At 39.8% G+C, this 21898-nt stretch overlaps 1 protein-coding gene across 3 annotated transcripts in view; it reads right to left on the reverse strand.

Annotated features, from left to right (window-relative positions):
* The window catches only part of LOC127622886 (spectrin beta chain, non-erythrocytic 4-like), a 119587-nt gene that overhangs the window by 41528 nt on the left and 56161 nt on the right, over positions 1-21898 (reverse strand). For all 3 annotated transcript variants that reach the window (XM_052097019.1, XM_052097018.1, XM_052097017.1), the window contains exons 18-21: positions 12726-12872; positions 4151-4414; positions 1645-1869; positions 1436-1525 (exon numbers count right to left, since the gene is read on the reverse strand). In XM_052097019.1, coding sequence (XP_051952979.1) covers positions 1436-1525; positions 1645-1869; positions 4151-4414; positions 12726-12872 — 726 coding nt within the window. The remainder of the gene's footprint in view (positions 1-1435; positions 1526-1644; positions 1870-4150; positions 4415-12725; positions 12873-21898) is intronic.

Here is a 21898-nt window from a genome sequence, read left to right on the forward strand (position 1 = left end):
GCTAAGAACAGAGAAAATAGTGTCAACCGAGGGAGGGGATTCCTCTAGACTGTTTCGCTGCTTAAATACAGGATAATGGGTGTCCCGATGCATTAATTTGGGCCAAAATATGTGACTTCCTGGCTAAGACGAGACAGGCACTAGCATATACTATTCCATTGTCTTTCACTGCACTTTGTGCTAGGCTTTCTTCTTACATAATACAAGAATTTAATCTCACATCAATATTTTTTGAGCAATTATGTATTTCTTTGGTAAGTAATCGTGTAATGAGTTGCAGTCTTGATTATGGTTTATTTTGCAATATAAAACAGCTGACTATACAATTCCTTACGCATAAAAACTATGTGTATATGTAATAATATAACAGTATTATTAAATATGCTACTTACCAGAAATACTGTAGTGTCGATATAGTTGTCACTGCTCTATCTTTAAAAAACTCTCAAAAAAATCTGGGGCCTGTGTAGCTAAGTGGAAAAGACGCTGACTACCACCCCTGGAGTTCACGAGTTTGAAACTCAGGGCATGCTGAGTGACTCCAGACAGGTCTCCTAAGCAACCAAATTGACCCAGTTGCTAGGGAGGGTAGAGTCATGTTGGGTTAACATCCTTGTGGTCGCTATAATGTGGTTCGCTCTCGGTGGGGCACGTGGTGAGTTGTGCATGGATGAGTGAAGCCTTCACACACGCTATGTCTCCGCAATAATGCATTCAACGAGCCACGTGATAAGATGCGCATGTTGACGGTCTCAGACACAGAGGCAACTGAGATTCGTCCTCTGCCAAGCGGATTGAGTCACTATGCCACCACGAGGACTTAGAGCGCATTGGGAATTGAGCTTTCCAAAAAGGGGATTTTAAAAAAAAAATAGTTCTAAAAAAAATCCTTAGAGAAATGTGCAGAAAAAACATATAATGCCACATTGAAGCATTCAGGAACAGGCCACTCATTCCTAATATTGGGGTCCTTTAATAGGCTATGCAGAGATGCAGTTTTTCCACTACCTGGAACACAATAAAGTCTGGGGACCTTACTTGACATCTTTTTTTCCATTGGTTAAAAGCAAACTACAGTAGTACCACTTTATCTGTTCTCTATCAGTTTACAGTGATGACTACATATAATGTGGAGGTGGGGGTATTCAAACAACGCTCACTGTGACGTCACAATGTAGCCGATTTCAAAACAAGTTGTTTTTGTGGGGTCCAGGGTGGAAACATTAAATGCTTTTTTCAGACTGGAGAGGACGTTTTGAGTTCTGAAACTTACACTATGTTTGGATAGTACAATAACCTCTTATACGATTCCTCATGACATGACACCTCTAATCAGCAAATTGTGCACCAGGCCAACAATAACCATCATATACCAGCTTGGACAATCATAGCATGAACTTTACAGTAGGGTAAAGAGTTGTGGACTTTGCCTTACTTGATTCTTCTTCATAAGTTGCTGTACAACTTGTAAACTTGTCCCATGTTCCTGAGAATTGACCATTGGAAGACGCTCTTGTATCCACAACTACGGACAAACACAAATGTTACAAGGTATTGTTGTAAGGTATTGTATGTCAACATAAATTTCGCAGCACAAGTTGAAATATTTAAGGCTTACGGTTTTAATAAGGTAATTAAACTCACAATTTCATCCTCAAGGTCACGGCCCACTTGGTGCACTTCTTTAGAGGCCAGCAGGATCCGACGTCTCTCTTTCAGAGGCTCAATCAGTTGTACAATTCGTGTTTCCACACTGGCCTGCTTCTCATACACCTTTTCTATGACCTCACCTTGCTGAGGAATGGAGGTCGCCTGGGCCTGCAACTCTCCCACCTCTTTATACCACTCTTCCATCTGACACTCCATCGTCTGCGATTACAGGAAGGAAGAGAGAGAAAGAGGTGGAGTGAGCCACGGGCCATCAAACAACCGAGATTGGTAGAGGAACAGTAAAGAAAGTCAGAGACAGTGGGATAGAGAAATACACAGGTACGGACAGTGGAGTACAGTTATAAATAATGGAGGAAAGATGACAGTAGAGTTAGAGGGAAAGAGGTAAGAAAGGACACCAGGTGGAAGTGAGTTATAACATCATCATAAGCTTTTCAAACTATAGAACAAAACTAGTTTGGTCAAAAACTTGTCCTTAAAAAGGCAGTTAAACTTACTCTAAATGGAAGAGTTGTACTACCCTTTTTTTTCTAATAGCAGAGGTGTAAATGAGTTTTTTCACACTGCCAATGGTACACATTAAAATGAATACATACACATGATGTAACCCATTAGGGTTAGATTATTATATAAAATCAGTTTATATAATTAAGACAGTGAGCTGAACCAGAGTAAATTACCAATCCAAACTCAAATATCAATGGCTAATTAAAGTAATGGGGTCTAAACCTATGAGTAGCAGTATGTCATTATTCTTTCATTCTGAAAGATTAATGCAATTAATGAACTCCAAGCACAGTTAGGTAACATCATTCTAAATGAGACTTCATGTGTGACATCATTCCTGTATAAAGTAAAAAGTAAAACAGTAATAAAAAATCTGTTCTGATGTTCTATAAATCTGAATACCCAGTAAATGGAAAGACATGGTTCATAGAGAGTTAACAGCATTTTAAAGCAGATCTATTTTTTTATTACTGAAAATGTTTCTGATAACTGCATGTTTCTTTAAAGACAATTTGAAATATGCTGATGTATAAAAGGAGAGGAAATATTACACAATAAATACCACACAAACACACCCATACACACACAGATGCTTCATAGGATTTGGTCAGGTCAGATTAACCTCAACCTATGATGCACATATGTAAAGTTATCTTTTGGAAAAATTGAGAATTTGTATTCTGTGATATATTTCATCACAGATTTAAGGAAGACAAATGACTGAGAAGGAAGAAAGAAAGATAGAAAGACAGTCAGACAGAAAGAAAGAAAAAGTAAGAAAGAAATATTGAAAGAAAAGAAAGGATTTTTTCCAAAGAATGAAAGAGAGAGAGAGAGAGAGATGTGGGCAAATAAGGCGAGTGAAATGAAGATGCTACAGTACCCCTGAAGGTGATGTGGGTGGAGTGATGTGAGGACAGATCTCAAACTGAACTCAGATCAGCTGAGAGTCGTGGCATCAATTACACACATTCGATGGACAGTGATGAAGCTCATATTACCAGTAAATGCAGCAGCAGAAAAGAAAAACAAAGTCTTCAGCCCAAGCGTTAGAAAGAAATAAAGAGCAAATTAAAGGCACATTGGAAATCAGTAATCTGAACAATAGAAATAAAAGCATAATCTGGAGGAAAAAGGTATGAACATCTTGAGGCACACATTTTCAAAGTTTTAAACTTATGAGAAAGATCTAAGGCCCTGTTTACACCTGATATTAACATGTGTGTCAAGTGATCAAATTCTACTAGTAAGGAGCGGTTACATTTACCATTGCATGGGGAAATGCTTTGGGCAAAGAAGGTGTTGGCGGATGTTGACATTGAAAGTAAAAACTGTGAGATTTAGCGCAACAGTCAAAGATGTCTGTCCAGAATGTTAACAGCATAGAGAAAAACAGTGCAAAAAATGTTTGAACAACCCTTAACTACAACATAAAACTGACCCAAACCTACCAGGAAATCCTGATGGTTTGTCAGAACTCGTCGGGTTTGGGTCAGGTTGAAGACCTCTATTGCACATGTGAATAACAACATGATTTTGGCATTCGAATAGTAGCACGTTGAATGGTAAATCGAGTGTCGACAATCCGTGCACATCCCTACTAAAAACAGGAGCAAACATTGCTTTGATGACTGTGGTAAAAAAGGCAACAGCTGACAAACCTCTGAATGCTGACATAGAGTTTAGTCACATCTTGTATGCGTATCAAACTAATTCCTAAATCTTGAGTATTGTAATGCTATCCATCTCTAATGCATCTTGAATGGCATTTACAATTGTTCTTTAAATGACTACATAGCTATCCAATCAGTAAAAACACAAAGTGACCAAGTATACATTCCCATCTCTGAATGTGGTTTGTGTGTTTTGGACAGTGTTTACACCTGAATTTAGCTCTGTTCAATTGTGATCACTCGAGACGGATGTTAATACCAGTTGTAAAAGCAGTAGATGTTCAGGAAAGAGTAAAGACCTGTAGTTTCTTGAGCTGCTTGTTGACAGTGGTCAGGTCCTGGCCATAATCCACATGTGCCAGCTGTCCTTCAAGCTGCTCGAGCCGTTGGTCCAGACTGGAATAGCTCTGTACCAGCAGGTCAGCTCGGTTAGCCTCAAACAGCTGCCGGGCTTTGGCTTGAGTGGTGCTCTCCAGATCCTGCCAGCACTCACGGATCTCCTCCAGTTTCTTCTTGACCAGCATGCTCATCTCTGGCTTCTCCTGCATTAACCGCTCGCCCTCCTTAAAGCACAAAGAGAGAAAATGGAGATAGTGAGAGGACAGTGAGAGCAGGATAGAAAGAGGGGCAGTGGAATTTTTCATCTTTTTTAAAAACCAGATAAAGTTTCATAATCTGTGAAGCCAATTTTGCTTTATAGATGATAAATGGCTCATTCTTTTATATTCGTTTTATACTACTATATTATTGATAAACTGATACATTATAATGGATAAACAAGTCCATTTGTACCAGTTTCAGGTGATCGCTATCAATTGATAATCGTGCCATCTTGGCCAGACACTGTTTAGACTAGAGACTTTTAAAAACAAGTTTTAAATTGAATGGGAGAAATTGGAACACCCAATATGGCAGATGTGGAAAAGGAAGTCCCACCTTACATATAAAAGAGTCAATAATTTTTCCATAATCCATAATGATCCATAATCAAGTATGCAGATGACACCACGGTGGTAGGCCTGATCAGCGGCGACGATGAGACGGCCTACAGGGAAGAGGTACAGCACCTGGCAGTGTGGTGTGCCAACAACAATCTAATACTCAACACCCAGAAGACCAAGGAGCTGTTTGTAGACTACCGGCAGACTACACACACACACACTCCCATCTACATTGATGGGGACGAAGTGGAGGGTGTGACTAGCTTCAAGTTCATGGTTGTCCATATCTCTGATGATCTTTCCTGGACCTACAACACTTCTTTCCCTCAGCTGTCAGCCTACTGAACTCTAAACTCAGCCGCTGAACACTATATCCCACTCAGGCTACATATTTTGTTTTTGCACATTCCCTTGCACATTTCTTTGCACATAATTTCTACCTCAAGATGCCGCTTGCACTGTTATGGTCACCGGCAATATATATATTCTGTCTATCTATCTAATCTATCTGATATAGACATCACCTGTCAGTCAACTTGTGAATGTGAATTTGCATTACCTGGACCAGATAAAAAAATATAATTTTTTTCCCCTTCATCTGAGCTGAAGAAGCACAATTTATGATACAATTGTTGTCAGATTTTACTGCTGATTTGAAGTGTGTTATTTTATCTTAATCTTTTTGGAGATTTTGGTCTTTCCCCTTTTAAGTAGATAGGAGCTGTACTTTTATGCCACTTGTATCTGTAAGTGCATCTGCCAAACAACAAGATCCATGATTAACTAGTCATTATCACTTCAGAGTGATCATCACAGCTCGATTTAGCTGTGTGCTGAGGACTATGTTTCACATGAGTACAGTTGGCCACGTCTGGACTCCAGACTACCTAAAACTACACTGCACCTGCCTCCTTCCACCTGCGTCACTTCTCAGATCAGCTGAGTACAGAGAGCGCTGAACTCACAAAGAGAGCAGATGCTCCATCACAGACACCGACAGATATAGAAAACTGCTGAGGTAGATTTGTTTTTAGATGCTCATCTGTGCCTCCAAATTTGGATTTGAAAAGTAGCGATACAAACAGTGCACAGTTTTAATGAAGGTACTCTGTATTCAGGTCTGTTTATTAGTGGTGTTTGCTAAGTTAAGCATCTCTGTAACTATTGCTCATATCTAGGGTTAAGAGTTTGAACGCCTAACCCTGAGTATCAGATTTGATTTGGGGTGATGGTACAGCGATACAGCAGGACCATGGAAATGATGGACCATTGACCATGAGCAGGGGAATCAGACCGCCCCTCTCTGCTTCCCACATGCACACACACACACATGCCGATGGCCAATCAATGACTTCTTTGGCAACCTGAAGTCTATGAACAGACAAAGATGGATGTAGCTTTACACAACTGAACTGTACAATTCCAGCTCAACAATCCTGTTATTATCTACTTTTACAAAAATTAACAAAGTTAACGATAGTTTCCGCAAAAACACCATTGTCAATATGCTTGTTACTACTGTAAATCCATAAAATCAAATGGACTCTTCCTCAAAGAGTGTAAGAAGCTTTCAGAATGTTTGTCATTTTCTTATATTTCTTCATTTGATGGTAGTAGGTGGTTAATACAAAGTTAACAGTTTTATTGAAGTAACAGTAACTGAAGCATATAGTATTTTGCTGGAATCAGGGATATGCCATTCAAATTTTATTTAGCTAAATAGTGTTGTATATGTACAGTTATTTGGGTAACATTTTTTATTTATTTTTTAACCCAGAGTTAAGGCCATAAGGCTCTTGGATAATTAATATTTCACACTCGTAATTTTGAAAGAGGGTTAGGACCTATATGTTTCATATCCCAAATGCTTCAACACCAAATTGTGGTACCAAAGGTACACAGTCTCTATAGTTTACTCCGAATGGTGCCAAAAACCAAAAAACATCCAGTGAGCGGCAGTTTTGTGGATGGAAATACCTTGTTGATGAGAGAGGTCAACGGAGAATGGCCAGACTGGTTCGAGCTGGCAGAAAGTCTGCGTTAACTCAGATAACAACTCAATTGTACAATTGTAATGAGCAGAATAACATCTCAGAATGCAAAACGCATCAAACCTTCAGGTGAATGGGCTAAAACAGCAGAAGACTACGTTGTGCATTTTATTAGGCCCATAGTGTTCCTAATAAAGTGCTCAGTGAGTGTAATTCCACACAATGTTATCAGCACATAAACAACATCTTCAGAGTCTGGGGTGATCACATATATGCTTAGTTTGAATGCTATGTAGATATATGTAACGATAGTGTCCACATTATAAGCCTCCCTCGGTGATGGCACATGTTTAATCAGAAGGGAGTCCGTCCTATTTGGGCATGTCACATTGCCACAGCTGCTGTACAGACACAGAAAGCTGAGAAATAGGTGATCTTGATCTATAAAGGATCTCTACAGGTTGCATCAGCTGACATTTTTCTGTATAGACCTTCTTTTTTTATAAATTGGTTCATAGACATCTGTGTTCTGTGTCTAAAGGTGAGAACAGAATGCAGAGGCTGAGAAAGGTCATCTTTATATGGGTGAATCTTAGAAAAACATGTCCAGGCCAAATTTCACCCCAAAATAAATAATAATATAATGGGGCTGGTTTTAGTGCCATTGAGTTTTTGCATTGTGACATTATTTTCATGACAATTAAGCACATTTCCCCCCAAATTGTCCTTACTGCTATGTGTTCAAACCTTTTTTTATTTGTTTTTATTTTATTCTCAGTTGTGATTCTCAATAGTTTCTAATTAGGTTAATGCTGTAGGTCTTTTTTTTATTTTTTATTACACATTAAATAACATATTTTCATCATATATAATAGGGGGAATAAAATGCATCAAATAGAATGTGACCCCAAAGTATAAATATAAAATATAAATTAGAATTTACTTTCTTTTGATTTTGGTAAACTATGACCCGGTCATGTTATTGACAGTTTTCCATTCTAGAGAAATAGGAGCACAGTTAGTCTAAAAATAAATGAGTTTCAGGTAACTGTGTGGTGTTGCAATTAGATGAGAATATTTAAAGAATCGTTCACCCAAAAATGAAAATTATCTTATTTACTCACCCTCATGCCATCCCAGATGTGTATGACTTTCTTCTACTGAACGCAATTTATGATTTTTAGAAGAATATTTCAGCTCTGTAGGTCCATGCGGTTCACGTTCTTCGTGCATATCATCACCTACTGGGCAGGGAGGATATTTATAGTAAAAATAGGACATATCATATCACTAGTAAAGATATAGATTTTACCACTGGAATCTTCTGGATTACTTTTATGATGCCTATATGTGCATTTCAAAATCCCATTCACTTGCATTGTATGGACCTAAAGAGCTGAAATATTCTTCTAAAAATCTTAACTTGTGTTCAGCAGAAGAAAGAAAGTCATACACATCTGGGATGGCATAAGTGTGATTAAATGATGAAAGAATGTATATTTTTAACTTCCCCTTTATTTGCCATGATAATCGCACCATTTTATCTGTTTGGAATGAAGAAAAACATACAGCAAATAGATCATAACAAATTAAATTAAGAAACATCTAAGAAAACCCTAAAATTATATAATAAACCTAAGAATAATCTTAAATAAAATTTAATTAAATATATTCTGCATCAAATAGAATGGGGCCTTAAAAAATAGGCCATGGAGTAAAATTAAATGACAAAATATAAATTCAGATTCTTAACAGGTTTCCATTATAAACCAATAAGAGCACAGAGGACAGAAGTCTAGAATATGTTTGGTATCTTTTGCAGGAAGTGAAACTTCCACAGATCCACCAGTTTTGGATGTTTTTTTTTAGAGTATTTGAAAGCAGCATGCACAATCAAGCTGGTTTTGTAGTGGGGCGGTCTGCTGTAGAACTGCTTTACATGGCAGAACTAAGCTAAACATTGCGCTGGGAGGAGCTTTATGTAATATCTCTATCCTGATGTCAAGCTCTCAGGTATCTAGCCTGAACTCTCTCAACATGCATTGCACACTCATAGTCACATCATTGACATTTATGTCAATGTACTGTGGCGACAGCAATAAACTAAAGAGTGCACACTTGGGAGAAGAGTGGGTGAGAGAGAGGCGGGTGGCAGATGAGGAATAAGACAGATAAGATCTGTCTAAATGTGTCTGAGTCACAGTGCAGGTCTCTTGAAGTTTAATGAAAGTGATTTTGCCATACTCTCTAAATGAATATGTTGTTCTATGAAGGTGGCAACAAACTAAGATCTGAATAATTATTGAAATCTTGGTAATTAATATGCAAAATACCAGCACATCACATTCTAAGGGAGTATGCAAATGAACCAATGAGATAATGGTGGAACAATATTGCACTGGGAATTAGTTTCCCCAAGCCTAGCTGTATGCACGATTCACAGTGGTGCAAACCATAACAAATATCCTCCAGGAAACTGTTTTGTTACAGTGTTTTGGCTGGAGATTGTATGCTAATATCAAAATGTCATTCAAGGAAGTAGTCATTTCAGGATAATTTTGGTACAAAAATCTTAAAACAATTGATCTGGTACCAAACAATAAAGAAAAATCATATCATTCAATCAAATTTCCTTTCATCTTTTGGGATAAAAGAGCTTGATATACAATGAAAACATATTGTAAATTTAGAACTCAAAACTTATTGCCTGCCTATTGTATCTTCTGAAACTTGGTCTGCCAGTCATGGTGAGGTAATAAGAAATAAGTAGAAAGCAGGACAGCTATATTCCAAAACACCAGACTGCTAATGATAATATGTGGGAAACCTTGTGCTGTCCCTGTCTGTATGTAGCACCTACAGCTTCTGAAGCATCTTAAAGGTATAGGTCATCCAAAAATGAAAATGCTCTCATCTCATTTTTAGAAGAATTTCTCAGCTCTTTTGGTCCATACAATACAAGTGATTAGGTGGCAAAATTTTTAAGCTGCAAAAATAACATATGTCATCATAAAAGTAATCTGTAAGACTACAGTGATTACATCTATATCTTCAGAAGCGATATGATAGGTGTGGGTGAGAAACAGATACATTTCACATTCTCCTTCTTGTGTTTTTGGTGATTCACATGTTTCATACATATTGCCCCCCACTGGGCAGGGAGAAGAATTTCTAGCAAAAAAGGACTTAAATATTGTTCTGTTTCTCACCCACACCTATCATATAACTTCTGAAGTTATTCATTTAAACACTGGAGTCTTATGGATTACTTTTATTCTGATTTACGTGATATTTGGAGCTTCAAAATGTTGGCACCCATTCACTTGCATTGTATGGAGCTACAGAGCTGAAATGTTCTTCTAAAAATCTTAATTTGTGTTCTGCAGAAGAAAGAAAGTCATACACATCTGGAATGGTATGAGGGTGAGTAAATAATAAGATATTTTTGGTTTGAACTATCCCTTTAATATTAAAAATGAGAGGCTGAAATTTACTCTTAACAAGATCCCTTATAATTTCAGCCTGATTTTAATGCGGTTGTTTTTTTTAACCTGTCACAATATAATGCAAGATTTGCAAAGAAATTATTAAAGAATGGGGCAGATTAAAACTATATTTGACAAGACAGCAATTCGCAAGCCTGCATCTGCAGGACAGCACTCAGCGCAGTTGTTCAATTTAAATGTAAAGGAGGAGTTTCTTACAGGTTATTATTAATAGGATATTATTATTATTAATAATTATAACCCTTATTAATTCTAATGGTCAGGCAGAGGTTGGAAAATAAAACACTACAATGTCTTTTTTGGCACAAAGATTGATGATGTAGGTCTCATATCTACTCTTTTTAACTTATCTGATGACATATCTGAAAACATGTGTTTTCTTTCATCGGAGGACCACTTATAATGTTAGTTACAAATAATTACATATATCCCACAATTTAATATTTTATCCCAATATCTCTTTGATCTGCAAAATAGTTATAACTGAATTAAATAAATGACATCCAATGGTGTTTTAGTCACAGTGACCTCTCTGAATATTCTAACTCAGAGGTTTTAACATGACTGACCATGAATTAGAAATGTATTTTTCAAAATGTCAAAGAGTGTCACAACCATGAAGATATGGTTTTTAAATACAACCATATCATAATTTTTGTAAATACGATTTGAACATAATATTTACTGCACTGTTTCTCAATTTTAGACCATTGTACTTAGCCTAAAAATCTATAATGAATATAGTATAATATATAAAAGCACAAAAAAAAAATATATATATATATATATATATTTTATAATTATTAAAAATAATATTTAATTATAAACTTTGTAACATATAAACTTTAATTGTAAATACAATAATCATGTAACCTGCCGTATATATAAACATTTGGACAGTGCAGTGTATCCTCAAGATATGCATCTAATTGTGCATATTTTAACATAAAATGTTTGCCCCCATTGTTGTAAATCCATTAGTAGGTCGATATACTGTATATTTTACCATTTTTGTCTATAAAGTGGTCTGTCTATGTTGTATTGCTTGCTATGTGTATTCAAATACATATGTTACATGGACAATTGAGCAATAAATAAAGAAAAATAGACTTTATGTTTGACATTGATAAAGGAGGAATTTGAAAATGATCTTGACGGCCTCTTAGTATAAAAAATGTAGTACTTCGCTCTTGACATATAGAGTAGTGTCAACTTATTCCACCTATCCAAATGTCTTTAAGCTTACAGTACACACATGGCATACATGTATACAAAGTTTTTATTAGTGTTTCGAACAAATGCTATGTTTTAGTCAAACATGAACAGCCATGAAATGTCAGAAAATTCCCATGTGTAAGGTGCAAGGCACTGAACATGGCCAGGGCAAAAACCCAATTCATTCACACATTAATGCTTCTAGTTTGAGGAACAATCAACTTTGGGATTACATACTGTAAAAAAAACTGTCCAAACATGAGTTTGATTTGATATCTGTGAGAAAACCTGTGACTACTCTGAATGTGTGAACCATTCAGATATCAGGTAAAGCAAAAAATTAGGCCAAATTCGTAGAAAATCACAGTCAAAGTATATGAATAATTACACAATTGAAACTTATAACATCACCTGATAGCGATCATTTGATCTCACTGTGATTATTTTAGATAACGGCAATTATTGAACTATTTAAATTCTAATAAAATGTAAAATATTTTAAGTGAATATGTGACATGAACAGCAAGTTTTTTTGTCTCCTGGAGGGAGTGCCATGTTACCTGTCCATTCATTTCAGAATCATAACGATAGATAGAAAATTGTAAAATCAGCCTAATTTCTTAACGCACGCTTACTGACCACAAAACACAGTTTACACACAAAACACATACACCCGTGCGCACAGACACACACATCCAATCTTGTCAAACTATATAGAAGAATAGTATGCAACAAAAAAAGCTGTTACTGCAGCTGACCACAGAAGACATTTTTATGGACTTTGTTTTTTGAGATGCCCATATCATTCAAGATGTAGGCTGAGGGCCCTGGCGGCAGAGGACAATCCAATCCATTCATAGGCAAGTCCATACAATAGTGCAACTGACATATTAAATGTTATCATTCTTTCAATAAGACATCAGAGTTCTCTAAGCACCAGCATTTTTACTCAGCAGATTGGGCCTTAGTTAAATGCTCTGCCTTCTCTGTTTCACATAATTTGTCAACTACAATGGAATATGAGTCAACAGAGAAAGACTTTCAGCTGAGTCCAGTTTTCATTTCAAGGTGCCCAACTGCAATTTTCAAGCCAAGCCAGGAATGGCACTGAGCATTTGGCACAGAAATGCTCATATGTCAATCATAAACAACATTATTTATATTAACAGTATTATGAGAAAAGGCAGAGATCACATGCATTACTTCGAGAGCTCAACTTACTTTCTCGATCTTGTCCAGCCACTCTTTGTTCTGAGCAAGTTCTGCCATGAAGGCTTGATGTTTCAGCCACTTCTTATGGAGTTTCTGAGTCTCGTCGTGGGAGATGTCACGTGCCATTAATATCTTTTCCGCCACCCAGTCACCAATCTGTGAAACACACACACACACACACGTGAGGAATCACACATCAAAATCTGGCAAATGTCAAACAATAAAATATATTTGGGTCAATGATATCTTTGTCCGGACCACTTAATTTATATATATATATATATATATATATATATATACATATATATTAAAAAAATTATAAAATAAATATTAAATTAAGAATGCACTTCATGCATAGACTAACTTGAATATACTTATAATATATATATATATATATATATATATATATATATATATATATATATATATATATATAATACAATTTATATTTGAGGAACTTTTGGATCATATTAACAGTTTGAAATTTGATAATATTTGGAAAAAATACTTTGTTAATGTAAAATGAACAAGAAATGTGTTTAAAAAACATTTTTGAAAATATTTATAATATAAGTACACTGACATGCATTCAACTCAATAAATCAAACCCTTACTTGAAAATGGTATGACGTTTTTGAAACCAATGACAAATGTATAAAAATAAAAACCAAACCCAAACATAGTTTTAAAAAAAGTTTATTAAAAACAGGCAGATGCTATTTACACCCCAGTGCAAATAGTGGCAGATATAATTTGCATCTCAACCCTGGTGCAAATAATGGTAGATACTATTTGCAGATTGACAGTACTAGTCGCTAGGACAACACTACTCATTAATTCATTCACCCCACACCCCACCACTGCAGTGACATTTGTTTGGTTAGTTTATTGTATATTTCTGTGGTCCACCAGACTATTTGGTGCAAATAGCTGCACTGTGTGGCAGATGCTATTTACACCAGGGTGCACATAGACACTCCGTTAAAAATAACCTGCAATAACTTTCCCACTCACAAACAACTTATCTACCAGTCAATTTTCACTTTCTCATTTCTATATTAGCTGACAATAAATGTCAAGCAGTGTCCGGTGGTGTGACATGCTATACAGTTATTCATCTAAAACTATTTTAAACAACATTTTTCTAATTTATGTAATATTATTATTCATGTGATTTCCATGACCTCATATTAATTGAGGGATATCGTGGAATATTTGTACTTTAAATAATTAATTTGTCACACCACTGGACTATTTAAGTGAACTGCAAATAAGTTAAAAGTTGAATTAACACTTACAATAAGTTTGTATTCATTAACATTAGTAAATGTAATATTTCACATGAACTAACAAAGAACAATACTTTTACAGTATTTATTAATATTAGTAAAACAAATGTTGATACCTAATGCATTTACTAATATTAACAAATACAACTTTATTTTAAAGTGTTACCAGTTTAACAAAAAATCTTGATGTTTGGAAAAATCAGACAAGTAATTTGTCAACGACCCACATATTATAAAATATCTTAAATTAATAACCACCTTATTTAAGTTGTGAAAACTCTGTCAGTCAAGTTCCCAAATCCACATTGTTCACCTGCAGTCCAGGTGAGCAGCAATACACACACAAGTACAGTCTGCACACAGCACTGATAAACTATTCAAGACATAGCACTGTGAAGAGAACTCCGCAAACACTATTTTTGGCTGTGCTAAATCCATTGAAAAAAAGTGGAGTGCATCCTAGTCAAAAATATTGAAATTCCCCCAAAAGCTTCAAAGACTTGAAATCTTCAGAGTCTGCACTGAGCCTATACAGCGGTCTGAAGGAGCGAGGAGAAAAATGAGCCCAGTAGGGGTGATTATTGATGTTACAAATGCTAGCTACAGTGAGAAAGAGAGGGAGAGAGGGAAAAAGTGAGAGAGAAAGAGAGAGAGTGAGAGAGAGAGAGATGGGGGGGGGGGGGGAGGGGGTGTTGGAGAGTCAGGAGGGAGGATATGGGGACCTATTTATTTTTTATTCTTCTCTGCTCTGAGCGATCCAGACATACCCTTCACCCCGTTTGTGCTGCGTCTTGAATCTCAAACAAATCCATATAGTCTTCTTTCAGTCCTGTGCTGCCCTCCTTTCACCACTCCTCCTGTTTTGCAATATAAGCTTGACTCAATACTCTCCCTGAGCTGAAAGACCCAGATTCACCCGCTGCAGCATCCAAACGCAAGCGAAAAACATGTGGACAGACAGATAGACTGAAAGCAAGGGAGCAATGGGGAGGGAGGGGGAGAGAGCCAGGAGAGGGAGAGAGAGCCTACGTAGATCCAGGCGTCACAAGGACAAAGACTCTTCAATCCAGGGAAACGAATAAGAATAGGCGAATGTAGCAGAGGGAGGGGAGAAACAGAACACCAAAAAACAGTACAACAATGGAACCTGTCTGTCAATCTGTCAGATCACAATATGGAGATCTACAGAGCCAGTTTAAAATCGTATACATTATGAAAAATTGCTTACATAATTCTACTTGGCACACCCTCATAAGGGACGCTGTGCTGTCCTCCATAAAGCCATTTAGGTCAATCATGGTATTTCTCAAAGGGTCCCCGGGGAAAGTGAGGCAATAGATCCAAGGAAGAGCTAATCACCAACCAGGGGCACGAGAATCAATTATCAAGTAGGCTGATGGTTTACTACACCGTTACGAGCAAACACCCAGTTAAGTGTCACATTGTAGTGTATGTTCAAAACAGCACACTACCATAATATCCTTACTACTTCTGAAACATTGACAGAACTCAAGGTTTTTAATACACATTTAAAGCAATGGCTGAAACTGAAACAACTCTGTGAACACTGACTGTATAGGATACAACACAATGCATACAAACATAATGTTGCATATGTTAGCACGAACAGACATATGCACACTTTTGTCTTCTTGTATTGTTAAATGTGTCTAAACTCTGTTTATAGTGATTTCTACATCCACTTAAGCCCATATCTTATTTCATGTATGGGATGTATTTATTGTATGTATTTTCATAGTTATAAATTTTAAACTCAATACTCTGTAATTTTTGTTTTAATTTTAAAAGCCTAACCTGGGACAGGGGTTGCAAATTAGTCATGGCTAGAAACCTGTATGCATGGCATCTACTTTGTATTCTTTATAAAGCAATGTTTTATGCATTTGTCCCTGTCAAATAAACATTAAATAAAAAAAAAGAAGAAAAAAAAGTGTACAATATGTACTAGATATGGGACGATATATCGAATTTCGATATATTGTGAACCAAAACAATTACTATACTTTTATAATTGTGAGATATTTTGAAATTTGCTAAATTGTAGGGGGCCTGGGTAGCTCAGTGGTAAAGAGGTTGGCAACCACCCCTGGAGTTCACAAGTTCAAATCTCAAGGCATGCGGAGTGACTCCAACCAGGTCTCCTAAGCAACCAAAATGGCCCGGTTGCTAGGGAGGGTAGAGTCACATGGGATAACCTCCTCGTGATCACTATAATGTGGTTCGCTCTAGTTGGGGCACATGGTGAGTTCTGTGTAGATGCCGCGTTGGATGGAGTGGGTCTCCATGTAACATGCTCAGCGAGCCATGTGATAAAGGCGAGTGCCTATTTATTTATTAAAATATTTTATATACAATTAACAGAGGAAAAAACATTAAAAGTGCTTGAGTAGGGTGATAACTGGGCACACATGTTGCTATGGTGGTGCAGACACAGAACAGGTTTCTTTCCAAGTGAATTGGGGTGCGAGAGAGGAGCGGAATATCTCATCTGGCCGTCGTAATAGCAGTCACACTATACGGCTATGATGCTAAATTTCCGACACTGCCTAAACTTTGTCAGAGGCTACAGATCATCACAAAGGCTATTAATTGGCCATCTGTGAACATGTCACACTGAACGTTGTAAGATTGCCGATTTTGCCCTGCGACGACAGAAATCCTTTAGGATTCCTGAAATTTGTCTCAAACGGCAGAATCATGGCCAAAATCAGTGTACCCGCCTTAAGATACTTAAGTTGATGGTTTCAGATGTGGAGACAGCTGAGATTCGTCCTCCGGCACCCGGATTGTGGTGAGTCACTACACCAACCCAAGGACATTCCAAATTGGGAGAAAAGGGAAAAAAAAAAAAAAACTGCCTGCTATTTTTTTTTTTATATTATGTAAAACAGTACGTAATGTAGTAAGCAATGATAAATGTTTCAGACAGTAGTATGCTAAATGTATACTATGTTACATGTTTAATTCAGCAAGTAGTGTCCATTTATAATTTCAGAAATAAATATGGTTTTGCATTCAGTATTGCATTTGTGCAAATATTGTATACATTACTGAACTTAATGTACACTGGTTGTATAGTACATTTTTTGGAAATTGCACATTTATGCATATTTTTGTCATTCAAGTGTTCCATCTGTACAGAACATTTGGATACTGTATACATACATATTGCATACTACTTTCAAAAATTGTAGGTTGTATGCCATTCTAAATACCACCTGCCTATGAAGAAAAACACACTATGCTGTTTATACACTATATGACAAAAAACTTTCCCCAAACATGGTGGTGTGCATGGGACAAGCTCTGATCCATTGAAGAGCTACAGCATGAGTAAGCACAGGACTGCATTCGTCATAAGCAGCAATTACAGGCATGTTCTCTTAGCACTCTGTTCTCAGTGTCCACACATGTTTGATAGCTTTTAGTGAAGGCAGAGATCTGTCCCTCAGCCCTGCAGTGAACACACAAACTGCTGAAGTTCTCTTTCTTGGCTGAATAAGTGATGCAGAGACCTGCTGAATTATTGAACATGAGAAGACAAGAACAGGCAAAGCCTAAATAAACCTGCAGGGTTAGGCCACACCGAGATCCTTCAACTGTACAGAACAAAAACTATGTCCACAACTACTTTAAAACAATGAATTTACCCACAAAGCTCAGATAGTTGATCATGTTTAATATTTAATATACAGAAGGTTTTGGGCAGGACTATCCAACCGTGATGCCACAGAAAGTGAAACCAAGTTGGTTTTAATGTTGTTATAAAGATTATTTTATCTTTAATTGCTTGGTGTTTTTTGTGAGTCGCAATTAGTTAGGTACTGTGGGAGAAGCCTACGTGTTTTTATTTAGTTCTTATTAGGGCTGTAAATTTAGTGTGATTAATTATATGAAAAATCACAAGTTAAAAAATTATACCACAATTTATCAAGCCTCCTACCTGTACTTAAATTCTGTAATAATTAATGTTCCTACCATAGGAGCAATTCAAGCTTGATGAACCACCTTGATGCAGTAGGTGGCACACCAGCTGTACATGCATCATGCCTTGTCAAACCAACGAGCAGGCAGCACAGCCTTCTACAGATGACGCGTTACTGCATTCAAAGACAGCTTGACCAAGCACAAAAAAATGCAGGGACCTCGAGATGAGTATTTCAAAGTTTAAACTATGTTTAACTTGACACAGCATCCTAAAAACACAGCATTTATGACTAGAGGCGCTAAAAACTAGCGTGTCATGACACAATCAAAGTGAGGTGCTCCTAAAGCGTTCATCTGATGCACGAGCACATACATAATCCTATGCATCATTTTTTTTTAAATAGAGCGGATGGATGTAGGCCAATACCGGTAATAGGGTTATGTTCAATGATATAGAAAAGCCACTTCTTGCATTGTCTTAATGCTTTATGATACAATATGATGTAATGCATTTGAATGATCTGAATTATAATATTTATTAGGTCTTATTTATTTTTAATAATCTTAATTATTAATCTATATTACTTTTATTTGGGGGCCTTTCTCAATAAATGTATGCAATTAATTGTGATTAATTCAGTTAATTATTTGGCACAACGTAAATAATTTGATAAAAAATGTGTAATCGATTGACAGCCCAAGTTCCCTATCTGTCACTCACTTTCCTAAGAAAGCAAGCCACCCCAGCGGCTCCCTCCCTCGGTCCTTCAACCTACAGGTATGAGGCCAGCGCAGCCAGCACTGGGGCGATTTGGGGACCTCAATGGGACAACCTCCGCCAGTTAAATCCCCGCAAACCTTTGCTCCGGTTAGGCATTCGGATGAGTGTGCAGGCTCGTCCCAGGGTGAGTTCGACCTCTTATTCGGTGCCCGTGAAGGCGATGAGCTCTCGAGCGCAGCATCGGAGAGCGGGCTCATCCTGTCTGACACGGAAACCTCCGCTGGGCTTCCTCCCTCGGGTGTGGTCGCCCAGTCACAGACGGCCGCTGAAATGACGGACATGCTTTCCTGGGCCACTGCGAGCATCGGGTTAGAGTGGAAACCTCCGCTCTCCCCTGAACCCTTGGGGCTATATGATTGGTATGTGGGCACGCGGCGCCGCTCACAGCCACGCCCCACCCCAGTGCCTTACTTCCCGGAAGTGCACGAGGAGCTCATGAGTTTGTGGGAGGCACCTTTCTCTGCCGGTCCTGATTTCTCGGTTCCCCTGCCCTCACTACCCTTGATGTAGGAGCGGCCAGGGGTTACTCTGCGATGCCCCCAGTGAATAAGGCACTTGCGGTGCACTTGTGCCCGCGAAGCGCTGCCACCTGGCACCCGATGCTCCTGTCCAAGGCCTGTAGGTTCACGTCTTCCCTGTTGGCTAGAGCCTACGGCACCTGTCGGTCGGACGATGTCCACACTGTTGGTCCAGGAGCACCATCTGTGGCTGAACCTGGTCGAGATGCGCAAGGCCGACAAGACACACGTCTTGAACACCCCCATTTCCCAGGCCAGCCTATTCGGCGACACCACCGGGGACTTTGCCCAGCAGTTCTTGACGGTGAAGCAGCAGATGGAGGCCATTCAACACATCCTGCCCCAGCACAGCTCAAGTTCCTGTACCCCGTCTGCACGTTGCCAAGGATATCTCCCTGCGGTGGCTGCACTGGCTCCGCCCCGGCCCGCCCCTGCGGCCCCGCCCAGGCGTCGATCGATTCTCGATTCTATCTCGATACACACCCTTAATGTGGTTAGCATTCGAGGGTCGGGCATACCAGTACAAAGGCCTCCCTTGTGGTCTGTCCTTGTCCCCTTGCCCCGTTAAAGGAAGTGGGGATCCACATTCTCGTTGTGTGCACACAGGGTCCTGGTGCTCGTGCACCTCATCCGGCAAGGGCTTTGTGTCAACTGAGAAAAGAGCAAACTCCTCCCGGTTCAGAGCATCTTTTTTCGGTCTGGAGATGGACTCTTGATGACAGCGCGCCTCACAAATGACTGCACCCAGTCGGTGCTGACCTATCTGAAGGCATTCAGACAGAAGACTGCGGTCCCACTGAAACTATTTCAGAGGCTCCTGGGGCATATGGCATCCACGGCAGTGGCCAGACCGCTCGGGTTGATGCATATGAGACCGCTTCAGCACTGGCTCCGGACTCGAGTCCTGAGAAGGACATGGCGCCACAGCACACATCACGTGGCCATCACGCTTATCTGTTGCCGCCTCTGCAGCCCTTGGAACGACCTCACATTTCTACGGGTAGGGGTTCCCCTAGAACAGGTCTCCAGGCACGTTGTGGTCACAACCAACGCCTCCAAGATAGGCTGGGGCGTTACATGCAACGGGCACACAGACCTGGATGTGCCCGAAGCTACATTGGCACATCAACTGCCTCGAGTTGTTGGCAATACTGCTCGCCCTGTGGAGGTTCCGGCCGTTGATTCAGGGCAAGCACGTGTTGGTCCGAACAGACAACATGGCAGCGGTGGCATATATCAACCGCCAAGGCGGGTTACACTCCCCTCGCATGTCACAACTCACCCACTGTCTCCTCCTCTGGAGTCAGCAGCACCTCAAATCGCTGCAAGCCACTCACATCCTGGGTGACCTCAACACCACGGTGGACGTGCTGCCATGACAGGTCACCCGCAAAGGAGAGTGGAGGCTCCACAATCAGGTGGTTCAGCTAATTTGGAGTCGATACAGGCAGGCACAGGTAGACCTGTTCGCCTCCCCGGAATCCTCCCATCCTGCCTGCTATGGTATGCCCTAACTGAGGCTCCCCTCAGCATACACACGTTGGCACACAGCTGGCCGCCTGGACTACGCAAGTATGCGTTCCCCTAGTGAGCCTACTTGCACAGACCCTGTGCAAGGTCAGGGAGGACGAGGAGCAGGTCACCCTAGTGGCTCCCTAATGGCCCACCTAGACTTGGTTCTCAGACCTTATGCTCCTCGTGTCAGCCCCTATCTGGCAAATTCCTTGAGGAAGGACCTTCTTTCTCAGGGACGGGGCACCATCTGGCACCCACGGCCAGAGCTCTGGAACCTCCATGTCTGGCCCCTGGACGGGACGTGTAAGACCTTAGTGGCCTACCACCTGCCGTGGTAGACACCATCACTCAGGCTAGGGCCCCTATACGTGGTGCCTGTATGCCTTGAAATTGTGTCTGTTCGCTAAGTGAACGACACGAAGACCCCCAGAGATGCGCAGTCGGCTAAGTGCTTTCCTTTCTGCAGGAGAGGTTGGAGGGGCTGTCCCCCTCCACCTTGAAGGTGCACGTACCTGCCATAGCTTCACACCACGACACAGTGGACGGCAAGTCTTTATTATGATTATCAGGTTCCTGAGAGGTGCAAGGAGGTTGAATCCCACCAGACCATGCCTCGTTCCCTCATGGGACCTCTTCGTAGTCAAGCCTTCGAGCCCTTAGAGTCAGTAGAGCTTAAGGCACTCTCCTTGAAGATTGCCCTCCTGACGGCACTCACCTACATCAAGACGGTAGGGGACCTGTAAGCGTTCTCTTTCAGCAAAACGTGCCTGGAGTTCGGTCCGGGCTACTCTCATGTGATCCTGAGACCCCGACCTGGCTATATGCCCAAGGTTCCCACGACCCCTTTCAGGGACCAAGTGGTGAACCTGCAAGCGCTGCCCCAAGAGGAGGCAGACCCAGCCTTAGCGTTGCTGTGTCCGGTGCGTGCTTTACACATCTATTTGGATCGCACGCAGAGCTTTAGGATCCCTGAGCAGCTCTTTGTCTGCTTTGGTGGACAACGGAAAGGAAGCGCTGTCTCCAAACGGAGGATTTCCCACTGGATCATCAACGCCATAGCTGTTGCCTACCAGGCTACGAGCCCATTCCACCAGGAGTGTGGTGGCCTCCTGGGCTCTGACCAGTGGTGCA

Source organism: Xyrauchen texanus, chromosome 29 (assembly GCF_025860055.1).
Source record: "Xyrauchen texanus isolate HMW12.3.18 chromosome 29, RBS_HiC_50CHRs, whole genome shotgun sequence".
In the NCBI taxonomy this organism is placed as follows: Eukaryota; Metazoa; Chordata; class Actinopteri; order Cypriniformes; family Catostomidae; genus Xyrauchen; species Xyrauchen texanus.